Raw genomic sequence first — 18,080 nt, 5'->3', positions numbered from 1 at the left:
AGTAAAAACCCTTGCTTCACAGCCTCTTCAGTTAAACAGTACAAGTAACATGAAGGTTTTTTTAAAAAGAAGAAATTTGTTTTATTTAATCTGAAAAAAAAATCTCTGTTGAGGAACTTCAGAGATGAGCAAAATGGTCTGAAACTTATTTCCATTATGCTGGAGTTTTAGTTCATTTGGTAGATGGTTTTCTGGGTGGTTTTTTGTTTGGTTTGTTATGGGGTTTTTTGAGAGCATTTAGTTTTGTTTGTTGAAAGGATTTTTTTAATCATAAGTGAGGGTCAAAAACTAAAGAAGTCACACTCTTGCAAGCACTGCAAGAAAAATGGGCATGAATCCCAGAATTATACTGCAGGTTTATATTCCTCTTCCTCAGAGCTGACCATAAATAACAGTAAGAACTAATAGAGAAGAAAGCAGAACTACTGTGAGGTACAGATTAACCATAATTAGATATCTGTTGTCAGTGAAATTAGATATTACATAGTTTGAAATGAAGAAATTTGATTCCTCTCAGCCAATGCCAGTGAGCAATTCCCTCCTGACTCAAGAAAAATATCCTAGAATCTCCTATGCAGTGAAATGGAACAAGAAACAAGGAAAGAAGAAATCACCTGGATGAATGCTATGTTCAAATAGCATACAAAGCACATGCAAGGGCATTCTTGCTGCTGAGTTATGCACATGTTTCCGTTCATGTGTGCTTACATAGAAGAGATTTTTAAAACTTTTTTTAAATAATTTCAAAACATTCAAGGAAACAATTTAAGAGAAGAGAAGACCGCAGATTGCTCTGGCTTTTTTTTTTTGGTAAAAGTAATCAAAACAATTTTACTCATTAACTAAGATATAGACATCTGCTGAAAACAAATATGAACATGCTTTCTCATGAAAACAGTGTTGTATACAATGAAAAATGACATCCAGGAAATTACAGTATAATAAAATCACAACACATTTATTTTATAACCATTAATCTTTTGCTTTAGGCACTAACATATATCACGCAGTACATATTTGAGGACAAAGTGTGTGTGTATTTAGAAGAACATGAATTTAGATTTCCTTACCTTATAGGATGGCAAAAAGCACAAAATTCCCTGGCCAACTGTTTGACACACTGAAAGCAGAAGCGCTCCCACCTCATCTTGGAACTCAAAGGTCTCTGTATGCTGGAATGTGGCACGCAACGTCCGACCATTAGGGCCTGCGCCAACGGTGCCAACCCAAACCTAGTGTATTTCAGATTTTAAAAAAAGTTAATTTTAAAATATGTGGAATACTAATTACATTAGGTTAAAGAATGAGATTTTTAAGTGTGAGAGAAAATAGTGAGATATTTCTAAACAAATTAATTCCAGTACTTAAAAACAGTTGAGAAATCACAGAATCACAGAATGACAGAGGTCAGAAGGGACCCCTGGACATCAGCTACTCCAAATCTCTGCCAGAGCAGGATAATGACTGATACAAGATTACCAAAACAGCACAACTAACTTTTCCAGAGGAGTCTAAGTCTAAAAACTGTCCCTATTTTTCATTTGAAAATTTAATTTACAATTTCATTAACCCAAGCAATAGCCTGTTCTGTACAATTCTTCCTTCTTACAGAATGGATGTGTGATAATTTTTATTCCCAAACTATTGTTTCTTTTACAATGCCCCACGTTACACCTCAGGGGAGAGAACAACACTGCAACAGTTTACCTGTGAGTTTCGAATAACGTGATTTGCCTCCAGCTGAATAGAAAACTTCACCCCAAGCTCTGAAGAAAATGAATCCATTGGAGAGAGTGTACCAGATGTCAGAACAATTGTTCTAACATCATTTAAGTCTGAGAACGCCTACATTGGAGAAAGAAAAGAAGAAATTTAGACAATAAATACTACCACTTTAATATCTTACATGTATTTGTTATCTCTCAAATTACTTAAGGCCTTCTACTTCCCACTCAGCTTACCACAGCAGGATTCAAGCACCAAAAATTAAGCATGTGGACTGCAGTTTTGTGTCGCAAATTCCTTTTATGCTTGGGCTGTGCAAAGAAGGCACTTGTCTCTGAAACATCAAGTTGGTTTTCATTCATCCAAGCATACGTTTGTTGTAAAGCAACTCTGTAGTCATCTGCATACCTACAAAGCGATACATAAATATCAATACAACCTACAATTAAGTAATCAAACTGTATGCATTAAGCTCACAAAAGGCAAAGAGGGTGTTGCTACAATGCACTTAAATTTTAAGTATAAAAATAATTTTATACAGGACATTCTTTAATAACTGCTGTGGACCATGAAGTATGTAAATGCATATTCACTAGAAGTAGGCAACTCTGCTCAAGATTTAAAATTTCAACAGTTGCCACTTTCCCTTTCATAAAACACAGTGAAACTTTATAATAATTAATATTTTAAAATAAGTTTTAAATCAGAATTTTTTAGTAACTGCTGGCATTGGTAGTCAAGATTCCAAGACAGTCTAACAGTAAGTTCTTTGTAGGAAAACAAAACCCATGCGTATTTAAGTTGGCAACACATCAAGAAAATTTATACTTAGCCTTCAAATAAATTTCTTCTACATTTGAATTCATTAATGAGTGAAAAAATTATTTGGTAGTATTTAACCTCTTCCCACATAAATAGATTTTCCAAAGTTTTTTGAAGTGTTACATTTTGCTGAGAAGTAAAACACCATAACTGAGGTGTTCACCAATGAAAGAGCTAATTTGACAAAGCAGCTGAATTAGACACCACCCCAAAGCACAGATGATGAATTTGCACTGACCTGCTATTATCTTTAAAAAGAAATAGAAGAACCATGAATAACCCTTTCAGCACAATCTGAGTGGCAGGGCTCACTACTGGTATCTCAACAAGCTCCTCTCTACCAAGCACCGATACTTTTTCTTCTTTTTCCAAAACAGTAGCAAGATGTTTCTATAAGAGGATAACAAATTCCACTTATCAACATTCAAAGTATCTTCTCCACAACAAAGCTAATACAGATGCAAGACTAACACTGTTTTAAGAGTTTACCTAAGATACCTATGAAGTCAGACTGAAGACAGAAATTGAAAGTAAAAATATAAATGCTTTTAACATTATCTGCCTTACACAGAAAGGAAGGAGAAGCTTTGAAATAGTGCAATACATTTCAGCAGTCAATAAAAATGCAGATGGATAGAACAGACAAAATCATCCATTACTCAATGGTTCAATTTAAATAATTGTACATGATCAGTTATATTGTTTAAAATATTGATTCTCCATAATTTCCAGTACCTCAAGTGAATTACTCATGGTTCTCATCAGGTATTAATTTTCAGACAGCTTTTCAGTATTGCAGTAAATTCAAAAAGCTGTTAGCATTTAACTTATGTACATTTAAAGATGTTTAATATCATCAGTACTATTCACTCTGGTACTCATTTGTAGAGCATACAACATTACCTGCAATATGGGAAAAGTAATACCAGTTATTCCCATTCCGTGCAAAACAGAGACCATTTCCTTTCCACTCCAAACTTTACAGGAAGTTTCATACCCTCTTTCTACTAATTGACTAGAGCTCTCCTTTAACCAGCTGTAAAAGAAAGGGGTCAGAAATTATTTCAGCATTAGAAATTAGAGATACTTCACAGGTGCAAAACAAACCTCAAAAACTGCATCAGACTTCTATGATGATAAATGTTTTACTACATCTAAGCACAGAGATTCTGCACTTCCTTTTGCCAGTTTTTCACTGCTGAACTGATTCCTACAGAACTCCTCTTGATGCAGTTCATTGAAGTGAGAGAAAAATCTATTCCCAAACATTTATATTTTATAATCGCATAACAACTGTATTTTAAAGAAAAAAGAATTAAAATGCATCTTATAACATGTCAGGGTCAATTAAGAAAGATTCCTGCTGTACTTTTAAAGCCACTCATCATTACCCTCTCAATTGCAGTCTTTCCTATTAACAACAACTCGAGACTTGAAATTATTTATACACAGTAAGGGAAAGTAGGACAAAAAAGTGCCTATTTTAACCTAGCTACAGGTAACTGCTACAATTTGGAAGTTAAGCAGAACTGTAACTGTATATACAATGCAAACTACGATAAGACTTTCTAAAAACATGATCTAAACATACAGATCATCTCATTTGTGCTAGAGCTACAATTTTCTTTAACTGAATGTGTCCCTGGTCCTTGCAGTATTGAAAGACTTTTGCTCCACCTAGAAAAGCAGGCAGGCTTCCACCCTCTCAGGAAATGCCAAAGCTTTCTGTTTCATCAACCAGCAGGAGGCATCAGAAAGACAGCTGTCATTTCTACAACAGTTCAAAATATTTACCTGTAAAATCGGTTCATCATTATCAACTAAAGCAACAAGGCTTAGTGACTGCTTCAGTTCCAGATTTCCTGTCCTGCCACTGCAAATAATCTAATCAATGGAACAATTAAAAAAACCTTCTCCTTTTGCTAGGTTAAATGCAAACGAAACCCCACAAACAATACTATGACAATCACTTATTTGGCTATAATTTGTTTTATCTTTATTAAGGAATGATCACTAGCACAGGCAGTGCTATTTTCAGAAAAAGATTTAATGAATGTTACAAACGTGCCTTCAATTCAAGAAAGTATATTTGCTCCTTCCCTCCCTAACAGAAAAGCCCATTGTTGATATAGGTTACTCCATTGAACAAATTTATTTGCCCTGGTAAATCTGCATCTCAGAAGAAAAGTTTGCCAAAATACCTCTATTGGCTTATCTTCAAATTCCTCAGAAAGGTCATTTTAGCACCTCTGTGGCACTAAGCCCATGCTTAAGTGCTTTCTGGAATGAGGGCCCAAGATCTTTATAACTGAAATAGGATTTTTCTAATTACCCATGCATTTGGAAAAGCTGTGTCACAATGTAACAGCATTTTACCAATTACTGGTTATTTACACCCAGTCTTCTGCTTTCCAACAACTGCTTTTCATGCTGTCGGCAGATTTGCCAAGACAATCAACCTTAGTTTTTCTGATAAGGTTAAATACCTTGAGGCAATCAAATCTCCAGCCATGCCATTCTCATCTTTTACTAAATTTTAACATTTGAAATAGCCAAGGTAGGAGAGTTTGCTTCAGTAAAAAAGAAAAACAAGTCACTTGTCTATGTGACACAGGAACATTAACTCTCACAACAGAGAAAAGAATAGGGAAAATAGTGAATTACTTGCTGTAGTGTTGTCCAAAGTCTATTTCACCAACCACTAATGCAACAAAACGACAATTTGACATGGACTGAATCAGAGTTCAGTTAACTTCAAAGCCACTTGTATCATTATTCACTTTTATTATCCTGACTTTTTTGCTCAAGGTTTCATTAGCAGTATGGTTCTCAAATATTTCAGTCCCTGGATCCCTCAGAAGGTTCAAAAATTAAGTGCTACAGAGCTGAATTCCAAATTCTGGAGTAGTGACTGACTCTTCAGACATTGTTTCAACTTTAAGTTCCCACTCCACTGAAAAGACTTTTGCCCTTAACCCCTGGTTCCCCTGGTTTCTTCCCCTCCTTCCTGAGCTTCTGCCCACAAGTCCGTTTCCTTCTGTCCGTGCTGATTTTCTACTTATGCTTAGATGTTCCTCATCCATAGTTTCTGGGTTTTACCTTCTTACTACCTTTTCCTCTATGGGTACAGGAAGAAGCAGAGAAGAGGAGAACACCTGTTTTTATCAGCTTCTTTCTGCCTTACTAATCAACTCTTGCTTTCAAAAATACTCCCTCAACCACCCATATTTCTCTACCCATTGAACTTTGTGTTCCAAAAAGGCAGGTACTAAGAGATTCAGTACATCCTTGATTTCAATATCACAGAATATGGAAGGACCCATAAGGAACATTGAATCCAACTCCTGGCTCCACACAGAACCAGACAAGTCAGAGCATGGGACTGAGCACAACATACAGACGCTTCTTGACCTCAGCCCAGCTCAGTGCTGTGACCACTTCCCTGGGGGGCCTGTGCCAGTGCCTGACCATCCTCTCAGTAAAGAGCCTCTTCCCAACATCCAATCTAAACCTCCCCTGTTGCAGCTTCATGCCGTTCCCTTGGGTTCTATCCCGGGTGACCAAAGAGAGGAGATCAGCACCTGCTCCTTTGCTCCCCTCATATCATTAAAACCACATTCTACTGACATAGTCCTGTGAGAAATAATAATTCGTAATTCAGTGTGGACACCTTTCATCTGAGAATAATCAGAAATTCAAAGAGCATAGTCCATGCTCTGTTCATAGAGGTTACTACCTGAATACTCTAAAGACTTCAAGTCTCTTCTGTGAATTTGCATGTACCGTGATTTTTCACACCCATATCTCTTACTCAAGTTCGAATTGTTACACAGAGAAAACAAAGGACCTGATGGATAATTCCTTTTCAATGATGAAAAATGTTACAAATAGATTCTAATCTGATTCCAAAACCTGTTCCAAACAATTCCTGTCCAAGGCACTGGAATAATTTTATAAATGTGAACTAATTAAGACGTTGACAAAATAATGCTATTGCTATTTACCAACCAAGGAAACTGAAGCACATGAAAGATAAAAATTATTTCTCTTAGGTAAAATGTTCATACAGAAATATGAAAGTAGTATAGTAAGCCACATAAAGATCAGCACATCATTGAAGAGCATAGCATACTTTTCAAAACAGAATGTCAAAGTCTCCCCTTAAGACAAGTGTGGGTTTTTTAAAACAGATCAAACCCCTCTGGATTCCTCAAGTGAACAACAATCAGGTGACTGCGTAGTTTGAAGTATACCTCTGTTGCATTCTGTCTGATGCAACACAGTAACCAGTAAATTGCATCAGCAAAAGGAATCTGAATGTAATTTTTAAAAATACTAATTGATATAATGGAATTAGGAGGAGTTGCCTTACTTTGTCAAAGAGCAGCACACCGCCTGTAGGGCCTCATGATCCTTCTTCCTGATGTTGTTACTGACCATGAAATTTAGCTCTTCTCGAGCAGCTCTCAGTTGACTTTCTGTAACACCATAGCTCACTGACTCCCGAGCACAGTCCTCAATATTATGGGCTTCATCTAAAATGACTACTTGGTCTTTTAGCTTAATATCCATCTAAAAAAGAAAATTATTATCTAGTAAATCAGAGTGAAAGTCATTGAGAAACAGCAACTAACAGTATCCTCTTACAAAGTGCATATTTCTCATCACAGTGTAAACAGGACTTTTACAGCTTTTTGATACAGTCTCGGTAACTTAGAAAATAACCAGGGGGAAGGAAGCTCTTATCTCAGCCTAGATTAATATAGTCTGAACCTACTACACTCTCCATAAACCAAACAACTGTGATGTTTGTAAGGGTTTCTTTTCCACTGGTTGAAGAAAAGATATGACAGATCAACTGAAGTATGAAACCAGAAGAAGCATTACTTGGAATACAGAAATGCTCATGGAGGTGGGGGAACAAGAAAAAAAGATTCTTTAACCCAGGAGTTCATTTGTAGACAATATTTTGGATATAAATTGGATTTCAGTTGACCATAGCCACTGAACATTACATTTCTAACTTCCCTCTAACTCCACTATTGTAATCTTCTTACAAACATACTTACACTCTCCCGTATCTGTGGGTCTAGGAGATAATTATAAGGACAAAATACAATATCTGCGCCCACCATGAGCTCTCTGGCTGCAAAATATGGACAGGCACGAAGCTTCTTTCCCAGGCCCACGAGATCCTCAATGTCCCAAGCCTGATACATCCTATGTGCAGACTGTACAGCATGGTGTTCAGTGAGTTTATGAACACCATGATAGTAAAGACATGACTTGCCCTAAAAGTAAATGAGTGCAGACAGTTAGTGGTTACAAAAAATAATGGAAAACCAAGTAAGCTTAAATTCTCCAAGATATGTGTTTGACATTATTTCCTGGAAGCATTTCTAACAGCTACTTTTCATGTCAGATAATAATGAAAAATACTTCATATCAGGAATAAAACAGGCAAATTCATGTTCCTAAAGCGTACATCGATAAAGGTCACTTCACATATAAAACCGAAGACAGTTTAAATCTTACTGAGAATATTAAAATATTATTAAATATTACTCTTATCATATTTTTCAAGTGTAGATACTATTTATTGACATTTTATAACACCTAATATTTTATTTCAGGCAAATTACCAGAGGCATTTAACCAATGTGGTATAAAGAAGTCAGAAATACTACTTATTTCAACTGCTTATCTACCTTACATTTTAATATGCTTAAATGAATGCTCATTTTCTGAAGCAAAATTACTCACATGTTTTCCTTCCAGCAATTCTACACACATTTCGTTCCTGTTACTACCACTACTAGATACTACTGGATGAATACAGGTATAATCCCGGCTAGAAAGAATTGTCATAGGGACGCTGGAATGCACCGTCCTCTTCAGCTCTCTGGTAATCTGGGATATTTGCTTATGTGTTCGTGTTCCAAAAAATATTTTGGGAATGAAAAGGCGGTCTCCATTTTCTTTCTTCTTTGTGTTACTAGTATCTTTACCCGTATCTTTTCCAGAAGAACAGGAACATTCAGTGCAAGAACCAGAAGACTGCAACCCAAAACAAACAAACAGACAGATTAATAAAATCCTACTGTAAAATGAACATGCTAAATCTGCTTATGGCCTGTCTAGGAAATGTCCTCTAGGATAGTTCAAGCTAGCCCATCGAACTGCAAAAAGTTTTAAAATGTTAAAGCTTACACACCATGTCCTTATGCCTGAAAATCTTTAAAAAGCTTCTAACAATCACTAAATACAACTTTACAATGATGCAATCATAGAAAAAAATATTATTCTAGTGTAGTATTTATACATGTGAATAACACAAAGTTCTCACATTTAAGCTTCACTGTAAGGACACCCCTGTTACAGAACAAGAAGTTTCCAGCACCTTAAATGAAGAAACCCTGGGATCAGACGCACAAATTAGAATACTGGGTACGTTCTTCCTTAAAGTCAGCAGTAGTCTGCCCACCTTAGAGAAATTTGTTTGCAGACACAACAGACCACATCATATACTTTCCATTAGAAACGTTTGCCATGCCATAATGACAAAGACCATCTAGTAACTACAAAGTAGGTATTGATTCTAAACAGAACCTATTCCTGTAAAATATTTGTTAAAAAAATCAACTTTTTTCTTCTTGAGAAGCATCATCTTTCATAATATACTGGAACAACTGTCACTATCTTGTAATAATTACTGTGAATAGACACAAGGAAAACAAAATAACTCATGAGTAACCATGTCCACACACACCTCCCATAAAAAATAATGAATTCTTTTAGTGTAAAAGTTTGTACTTGGTTTTCAGGTGACAGTGCAAGTAACAACACGCAGTTGCCTGCTCAAATACTCCTCCCTCTCCTTTTAATTGTAAGCAGTAAGATTATCCATTATAAACAAATGCTAAGTCATGCCGTGTGTTACACCACAATTCTGGGGATCAAGCTGTCTTTTAGCCTCTGCTCTGAGCGAAAGCAAGTTCGTATTACCCTTAGTCCCACTCAGCCTTGTCCGCCATTAAATATTACAATACATGATAGAATGCATGTAAATGTAACCCTTCTGGAGCTGTCACTCACTGGGATAAAAGGTTCACTGATGTGCCAAATAAACAGGCCCTCAAAGCAGATAAAGTTACACCCATGCTGGAATTGTTACATTCCCCTCTCAGGTTGCCAGTAACAGCAGATTTCATTACGGTGTGCTGCCACATTAAATAGCCAGTTCCAAATATCCTGCCTTCTATATTGAATAATTACTTATTCACTGAAAGGATAAAAAGAAGAGTTATGAATGGGCCTTTTGTCAACAGTGAAGCAGGAAACAGCTGACATATGGTATATGTTACATATGTGGCAATACTCAACTTGGTTTGTACTCACACAGAAAACTGTAATGCAAATTGTGCCTTGATATTTCTATCATCTATATTCTATTTTGATCTTTGAAATAATGAAAACCACATTATCATGCTAACAATTAATATTAGCTGAAGTAGTTATTGTTGAGGGCCTTTAAGAACTCATTTATCTTTTAATTTTAATTCAACTCAAATTGTGTTTTCAGAGGTAAAAAGAATACACAGAATTCTAAGATGACACCACACCACTAATACTTCACTGCTCAAGCTAAGCCTTTGTTTAGTTTGCCAAATAAATGTAATTTGTCCTAATATTTTTCTATTAGGCAGCTATTTTGCAAGAATTGTTCTAACACCACAAAAATGCACTTCATATAACTATATATATAAACATGAGCAGAAGGTTCATATATTTCTATTTTATGAAAAGAATTAAAAGTGCTACATATAAGGCTTATAAATTATAGCATTTTACAGGTTACCTTAACTTTTTCTTAAAATTGTGAAATTGGTATACTATGGGCTTTAAGACATACTTCAGCAAGTATTCCAGTTTTTAAAAGTTACCTGTAACTAAAAAAACCCACAACAATCAAAACAAAAAACCTAACACAAAAATTGTAAACTCAAGACTGATTTTATAGTAACTAGCGAGTATAAAACTGCTTGCAGTAGTCATAACATTCCTGAAAGCCACAGACAAGATGAGCCCAAAATACATAAAAATAAATCAATAAAACCTTTTGGAAGTTCCTTTATGATGAAGGGAAACTTTAAGGAACTGGTTAAAACGGTTTAAAAGCTTGGTTCTTCATGTTACTTGCACATTATATTCAAATGTGTCAACTAGCACTGAAATTCTTTGTTACCCATTAGAAAATGGTTTGGCCAGATTTAAATATTATTGAAACCAAACTATTTTAATCGTATGTTCCTCTGAAAATAATTTAGTATTGATATCACACCGTGAAATCTAACATGGTGCTGATTTCCCATTACTACAGGAAAAGAAAAGTCTTCAGCTCAACAAAATGAGAACTCCAATATGGCAGTTTCCATAGCAGTGTTGCCTCAAAGTACAACAGTCTAGACTCATAACACAGAGATACTGGCTATACTAAAGTAAAATTAGAAAGTGTTTCAATTTACTTATGAAAGGGTGGGAGGGGAGAGCTGAGTAGAAGTAATTAAGACAATAGAAAAGTATTTCATAATACTCTCTAGCTTCAGAACTAAACCTGTTTTCGGCTGTTTGGAGTTGAAATAGAGATTTTCATTTGGGACAGGGGAAAAAAAAAGACACTCCTTTACTTTCTGCAGTAATCAGAAACATCCAGTAACAGATGCTGTTAGAGATCAGATACCAGACTATATGCTCCTTAGGCTAATCCAGCTTGTTTTCACTTCTGTTCAGGGGTTAGATAAAACAGCCTATCACATCAATATTTATATGGCAAAAACGTGGAAGTCTGATTAAAAAAGGAATAATCAAGTCCACCAACCTGTCCTACGTGTAAAATAGAGCTAAACAAACACTGAGGCTATGATCTTTGAAACACAAAGAGATAAGAGGAGTTCTTCATATCTTCATCTACATTTCCTGGTTACAAAGCCATTTAAATGATACAGCAGTGAATACCTCTTGTGTGAAATATCACACAAGCACAATCTAGTAAGATATCAGCAGTGACATTACCAGAGCTTTTCAACTATCCCTTTATAAGCTCTCAGAAAGCAGAGCATTCTGCCTCTGCTGCAGCCTCTTGATTAAAGTACACAAAGCAGCTGTTTATCCTCTCACAGTAACCAGCAGGTGAACCCGGTTCAATATTTATCACAGGCTTTCACAGATCACTGCTAACCAAGCAAACGTTTTAATTAAGCTGGAACTTGCTTCAAAGAGCTCATTCAAAATGTCAATCAGCGGGAAAAGGATCAGATACGGTGTCAGGTGAGAGCGTGTAATACAAATCCGCAACTTTCTTCATCCCATCGTGGTAAATTAGCCTATTCTGGAGTCCAGACCCTGATTGTAACAGGCTACCAGTCTCCTGGAATGTGTAACAGAAGTCACTCAAACTCCATTGTGAAGGTTGTAAGCAATATGTTAAACTGCAATGGGCTAGCACATTAAGACAGATTCTTTTCACAGTTGTTTTTTGATACCCCAAGTGTTTGCTACACTACTCTCCATTTACTGTTTACTTTTTTTACCTAGTATAAATGGGGATTCCTTAACCCAGCTGCCCCAGTTTCTCAGACCGTATGCTCCGACAGAAGTAATCGAGAGTACCATAAGGGTATAATTTCTTATCTAACCTCACACCAGAACTGGCCTCTGTTGTAAGAATTAACAGCAGAAAGACAAAAAAGGATTACCAGGCCCTGGACTGAAAGCAGCCAAGAGCAGGCAGTCACCTTGGGTGAAGATCCTCACCCACTTGATCTACAGGTGCTTGGATGCAGCAACACTGGGCAGTACCTCTCACGCTCTTACAACAATCAACCCATTCCCTCTTTTGGGGCTATAAAAAGGACTTGAAAAGAAACTAAAATTGCTTTAAGCACAGAATTGTGTACAGTAAAACACAAGTTATACAACAGCAGGGTTATCTCATTGATTTAAAAAAAAAAAAAGTATTATTGTATCATCCTAAATACATAGTCCACTAAGTTATGTTGACCATAACCTCAGCTGACTTTACTGCATAAGTTACATTAGAACATGCTGTGATGCTCTTCATATCTTAAACCAGATGTAATTAAGACACAGCATTATTAATGATAAATAAAGCCCTACTTAATATCATCTCAGTATCAGGTAAGTTCTCAACCAGAAAAAGTAAAAGTTCATCACAGGAAAATAATGCCTTCTTTCATTCTTATGAAGAAACTTTAACAGAAGTAACCACTTATTTTGTAGGTTACTTCTTACTAAAGAAGTAGTGAACAGTAAACCTTTAAACCTTGAATGGTATTATTGTACCATCGATCTGCAAAATCAGACCCATGATAGCACATTATAAACACATAGGTACACTCAATTACTGTTAAAAAAATTAAGTGTTTTCTTAGAAAATCAGACTATGATTTAGTATTTTATTATTTAATAGTTGATCTATTAAAAAATTTTAGTTTTTTAAAAAAAAATTAGTTTTCTTCACTACATGAAATCACTACAAATTATAAATCAAGTTTTTCCGATACCCACACCAAAGCAAATTTTACAATGATGGAAGGAAAAGTGGTTTTTATTTGAAAATCAACAGCACACTCTGCTGGCCTTTGTATTTCAAACTACCAATTGAAGTTCAGTGGCACAAAGCATCTCAAATCCTACTCAAAAATCAATGAAGCTTTCCAAAACTAATAAAAATTACTTCCATTGAATGACCTAGAATACAGATTCACTTTTGTCAAGAAAAGATTTAGCTCCTAATGTCTTAAAGTAAAATCAAAGCTTTTGGCTTCTTTTGTATTTACAAAGGTATACTCTTGAAGCTGAAACATGCTGATTAAAATAGAAGCTACTTCAGGGCATACAAAGAGCCAAGGGCTGTTGGAAGAGGCGGAAAGAGAATTGAAATGCTTGTTGAAAACAAGTATATTTCCAAACATGCATAAAATGCCCTGTACTTAGAAGTTAAGTTACCTACAGATGGGTATCACCATAAACAAACCACTAAAAATATTGTAAAGGGAGAATGTTCTTTGCCTTTTGAATGAAGAAAGTAGACTTCGTACCAAAGTAATAAAAAAATCAGGCCTCATTCCTTTCTTTTACTTGTCTCTTTTTACTTGAACTCTTTTATAAGTTCATAGCATGCTCCTATTTTTTAGTACTGACAAGCATTTGTGGGAACTACATCACTAACATCATTTGGCATCTGACATTCATCTCTCTATTGCCTCAGATTTCTTCTTCGACTGGTTTTGCTTCAACAAACATCTCTGCAAACCATAAGATTCAAACACCAAGAAATGCAGAAAATACCTAGCAGAAAGCTGCAGAAACAGCTTCATATTTGTAATTTAACTTCTTATGTGATACTGCTATGGAAGCTAGTAATTTAAAGAAAACAACGAACAAGACCAAACCACAAACCCCAAAACATAAATCTATCACAGTTAACACACAGGTTTTCTTGTTAATCATGTGCAATATTTACTAGTCATTTTTTGTTAGAATATATTGTAACAATCAGCTCCACCTTTGTTCAGACTACTTTTTTAAGGTCTAAAAGGAACATGTCAATATTAAATGCTGTCTTTCATTTACTCCCTATGCCACAAAACAATGAGCAGCAAGTTGAACAAAATCTACAAACTCCAATGTCACTGAATTTCCATGGTCCCAGTTTCAACCTTTTCCATAACATCATAAATCTACTATAAATCGGAACATATCAGACAGATTTATACCTTCTGTACAACTGCTATCATTTATTGAAAGTACACAGGCTGAAGTGCTGGGACAGATTCTGTGCTACTGGGGAGCAACAATGTAAGAGTTCAACCCACTATTCAGAAGAACAGCTTTCACAGGAATAATTTACACTTTGCAAGCACTTTGGTTAGCACCATGAGGAGTAAAAGCCACCACAGGTCTCACTACTGGTAGTAACAATATATTACATTAAAGCAATTTACATACTTGGCAATCTTTACATTAAGCTGTAATGCAGCCAGAGGTACAATGTTTTCTGAAACTATATTAACAAGCATATTTCATGCATCATCTCTTTGCAGTAAAATATTTTTTAAAAATTGTTCTGGAACTAACAGTCCTGATGTAAAAGATATTACTATATTACTTACTGTTTGGGGAGAAAAAGTAGTGGTTTTCACACTTTTTTCAGAGTGAACAGTCAGCTCTCCATTTTTTCTCTGATTATAAACTTCTAAAGCATCAACTAGTTGTGCTCCTTTTCCAAAACAATGCCGTTTTCTAACCTGCTAGGGAAGAGAGTACTGTGTTCAAATGCACTGCACAAGAATACGTGCTTACGCTGGCAGTCAGTGATTTTGCTTCGACTGCCTTCCCACAGAGTCTGTTTCAGTAACACAGTGCATCACTAGTGTTTGTTAACAGTTTAACCAAATCTAAGCCACACAAATGTCATTTAGGAAAAGCTAGAAAGTTTCAATTTAAAATTTCAGTACCAAGAAGAAGAACCTGCAAATATCACTGAGCTTTTCTTCTTTAATTTCCCACTGTTACAAGACTGACGTAATACTTTATAGGTATAAGCAGAAAGCTTCCGTAACTAAACCAAGAAATAAATTCAAGTCATATTGATCTAAAAACTTGCACTAAACTAACTAACTATCTGAGCAGTGCTCTGAAGCCATTACAGTGCATGTCTGAATACAAGTACTAAGTCATGTGATACCAATATCGACACGGATGAAAACATTACAGAAATACCGCACTCCACATTATCAGGCTAGAGATAACATCTGACAGGACATAAAATGGAACTCTCACACATTCACACTATTATTTGTATTTCTAATGCATGTTTGCAAGAGCACTTTCAATTCTAGAATCTGATACTTTGAATATTACAGATCAACTGAGGATAAATATGTTTTGGGGATACTTGGTGTTTAAATATGCAAGATGTAATTTAGGACATGGTATTATTAACAATTCAGTGCAACAGTGGACTCCTTTATAACAGGTAACAATAACACGGAACAAAAACCTGTCAATCTAAACTATGACTGTGACATTACTCAACTGTTCTCTGTGCCCTTCTGTGAAATGTTGATTGGTGTTTGACAGCTTTGAGGAGCTACGCCTGGATTATTTTACTGCCAAGAAACTGTGCTCACCTGCTGCTCCGTTTCTAAAGGACGAATCCTTTTCCTGTCTACTTGAAAATCATCATTCTCTTTGTCACACACAGATAACCTTTTTTTGGCTGACAATTTCGAAGCTAGCGTTTCGTTTTCCTTACATTCTGTAATTAAAAATAAAATAAAAATAAAATAGTGTGTCCACCATTAGGAATGCATTAAATAGGGGCAACATTTTAAAAATAGAATTTACTATAAATACACATGATGTAGGAAAGATTACTTCCAGACCCATTAAACATTATTTCCATAGAGATCTGCACGCAGGGCAGAATCATGTAGGATTATTATGACAATTAAAACGTCCATGACTTGAAAGAAAAAAAGAGACATCACCAGCTATGTATTTTACTTTCAGAAGAGATTTTTAGCTGTCTATGTATAAAAAATTACCTGTGCTTGGTAGTGGGCTCCCAGGTTTTATGGAACTTTGCGTTTCATAATTATTAGAAGAACAAGAAGCACCATGATTCACACTTGTTGCAGCCTCGTTGCTCTTTGATTGAGAATGACACATACAGCGACATGGCAGTGATGCCTCTGGCTTTCTGTCTTCCTTTTCACATGATGGCGTAAGCAGTAATTTCTCTAAAAGACAGAGCCATTTGTCTCCCATTAAAAACTACTCAAGACTAAACCTGTGACCTAGACTTTCAAACAGGTAAGATGAAAGCTTTTTTTTAAGGTTCCAGTTATAAAACTTTGTGCCTCTAAGAAGTCTGAACAAGTTATCACCAGAAGAACTGCAGTGCAAAGAACTGTAACAACTTGCAGAAATTAAAAATACCACCCTTTTTCAATTGAATCTGCATAACTACAATCCGCAAGTTCCAACAGCCATATAATTCTCTAAATCCAGCTTAGTATTACTGGCCATTACTGTTTTATATTGTCAATAAGACAATACATATGTCAGACAAACACCTGGTTAGATTCCTGAAACCAAATATTTAAGGGCTGATAAACAGCAACAATAATTAATTAAAATATACTTTGGTACTAAAAATTGGTCAAACAGATACTAAGACAACTTACCATACAGAGACTGCTGCCATGATAATGCAGAACAAAGTAAAGCCAAGCTTTTGCCACTTCCTGTAGGGCTCTCCAACAAACAGTGTTGCCCGTTATTTAATCCCTTAACAATCTTTAAGGAGAATAATAAGAACAAAGGCAGATTTAATGGGGAGGTGGTAGGGGAAGAGGATGCCTTTAGTTAATTTCTAAAAATAGATCAGGACAACTGCTGTCTTATAAAAAAATAAAAGAAAGAAAAGAAAACCCAACACTCACCCCCAAATCATCTTTCATAATAACAACATGTCTCATTAGCAATGCTCAGATTTACAGGGCTGTGAAATACTTACCTGATCACAGCAATACCTGATTGTGTTCGCTTGTTTCCTTTAGTCTTATAGAACCAAAACATTCAGAGCATCTGTTAGACAAGCAAACCACTTGTCCCACAGAGAAGATAAAAATTTTTAAAATGTTAAAATATAAAGTGTAACAATTTGTGTTAAAAAGTGAAAACTTACTGAAATATTATGCTCTGTTTAATAGACAGGATGTTGTACTAAATCATTCTCTCCTTATATACTTGTAAAATTATATACAATTTATTTTAGAATATAAATAATTATTTAATCATACATGTCACATAACACAAAAATTGTTTCCTAGCATAGATGTTTACAAATCCAAAAATGTATTCCAGCATTCCCTAGTCATGGGCCAGATATCATTGTACAGCTCAGAGAACAGTTAAGTTATGTTACAACTGACAGCATAAGCTCTGAAAACATAAGCTATTCATTTAGCAAATGTGCATATAAATTCTACTTACAGCATTCATCATAGCAAGTTGTGAAGGGTAAGCCTTGCAAGGGAATATAATCTTCACTCCCCCGATTGTGTATTCTGACACATCGGAAGACATTGCCACGTTTTAGTCCTGTTTACTTCAGGTTTATAACTGCAATAAACCACAGTAGTAACAAGTCAACACTAACAACCACACCAACCCTGAAACAACATATGGCAGCAAACAAAACCAAGCAGAAACTAAGCTAAGCAGATCAGGATATTACCAGAACTGGCACATAGGAATTTATACTACACACCGTCAGTTCAGACTCAGTCCTTGCTTCAAACTAGTTGCCACCATCTGATGAGTAACAGGAGCTTAAACAAATATATGATGAACTGCACGTATAATTTCTATTTCTCAAACTGAATATTGAATAGGGTAAGAACCCAAATCCTTGGGGGGAAAACTATTTTAGGATAATTAAT

The 18,080-nt window shown here is 35.6% G+C and overlaps 1 protein-coding gene across 1 annotated transcript in view; it reads right to left on the bottom strand.

The window, feature by feature from the left end:
- Window positions 1-17,724, bottom strand: part of BRIP1 (BRCA1 interacting DNA helicase 1) — a gene marked incomplete at both ends in the record, with an annotated part of 111,136 nt that extends 93,412 nt beyond the window's left edge. Inside the window, 13 exons of the mRNA XM_084272840.1 lie at window positions 1,071-1,232; window positions 1,708-1,845; window positions 1,962-2,133; window positions 2,786-2,937; window positions 3,451-3,583; window positions 6,920-7,119; window positions 7,617-7,838; window positions 8,311-8,604; window positions 14,742-14,876; window positions 15,762-15,889; window positions 16,179-16,373; window positions 16,821-16,932; window positions 17,632-17,724. Of these exons, the coding sequence (XP_084128966.1) occupies window positions 1,071-1,232; window positions 1,708-1,845; window positions 1,962-2,133; window positions 2,786-2,937; window positions 3,451-3,583; window positions 6,920-7,119; window positions 7,617-7,838; window positions 8,311-8,604; window positions 14,742-14,876; window positions 15,762-15,889; window positions 16,179-16,373; window positions 16,821-16,932; window positions 17,632-17,724 (2,136 nt within the window). The remainder of the gene's footprint in view (window positions 1-1,070; window positions 1,233-1,707; window positions 1,846-1,961; window positions 2,134-2,785; window positions 2,938-3,450; window positions 3,584-6,919; window positions 7,120-7,616; window positions 7,839-8,310; window positions 8,605-14,741; window positions 14,877-15,761; window positions 15,890-16,178; window positions 16,374-16,820; window positions 16,933-17,631) is intronic.
- Between the last annotated feature and the right edge of the window lie 356 nt (window positions 17,725-18,080).

Source organism: Gallinula chloropus (genome assembly GCF_964237585.1).
Source record: "Gallinula chloropus genome assembly, chromosome: 19".
Classification (NCBI taxonomy): domain Eukaryota; kingdom Metazoa; phylum Chordata; class Aves; order Gruiformes; family Rallidae; genus Gallinula; species Gallinula chloropus.
Note: the sequence above shows the minus strand (reverse complement) of the source record. Positions and strands in the feature narration are given on the sequence as shown.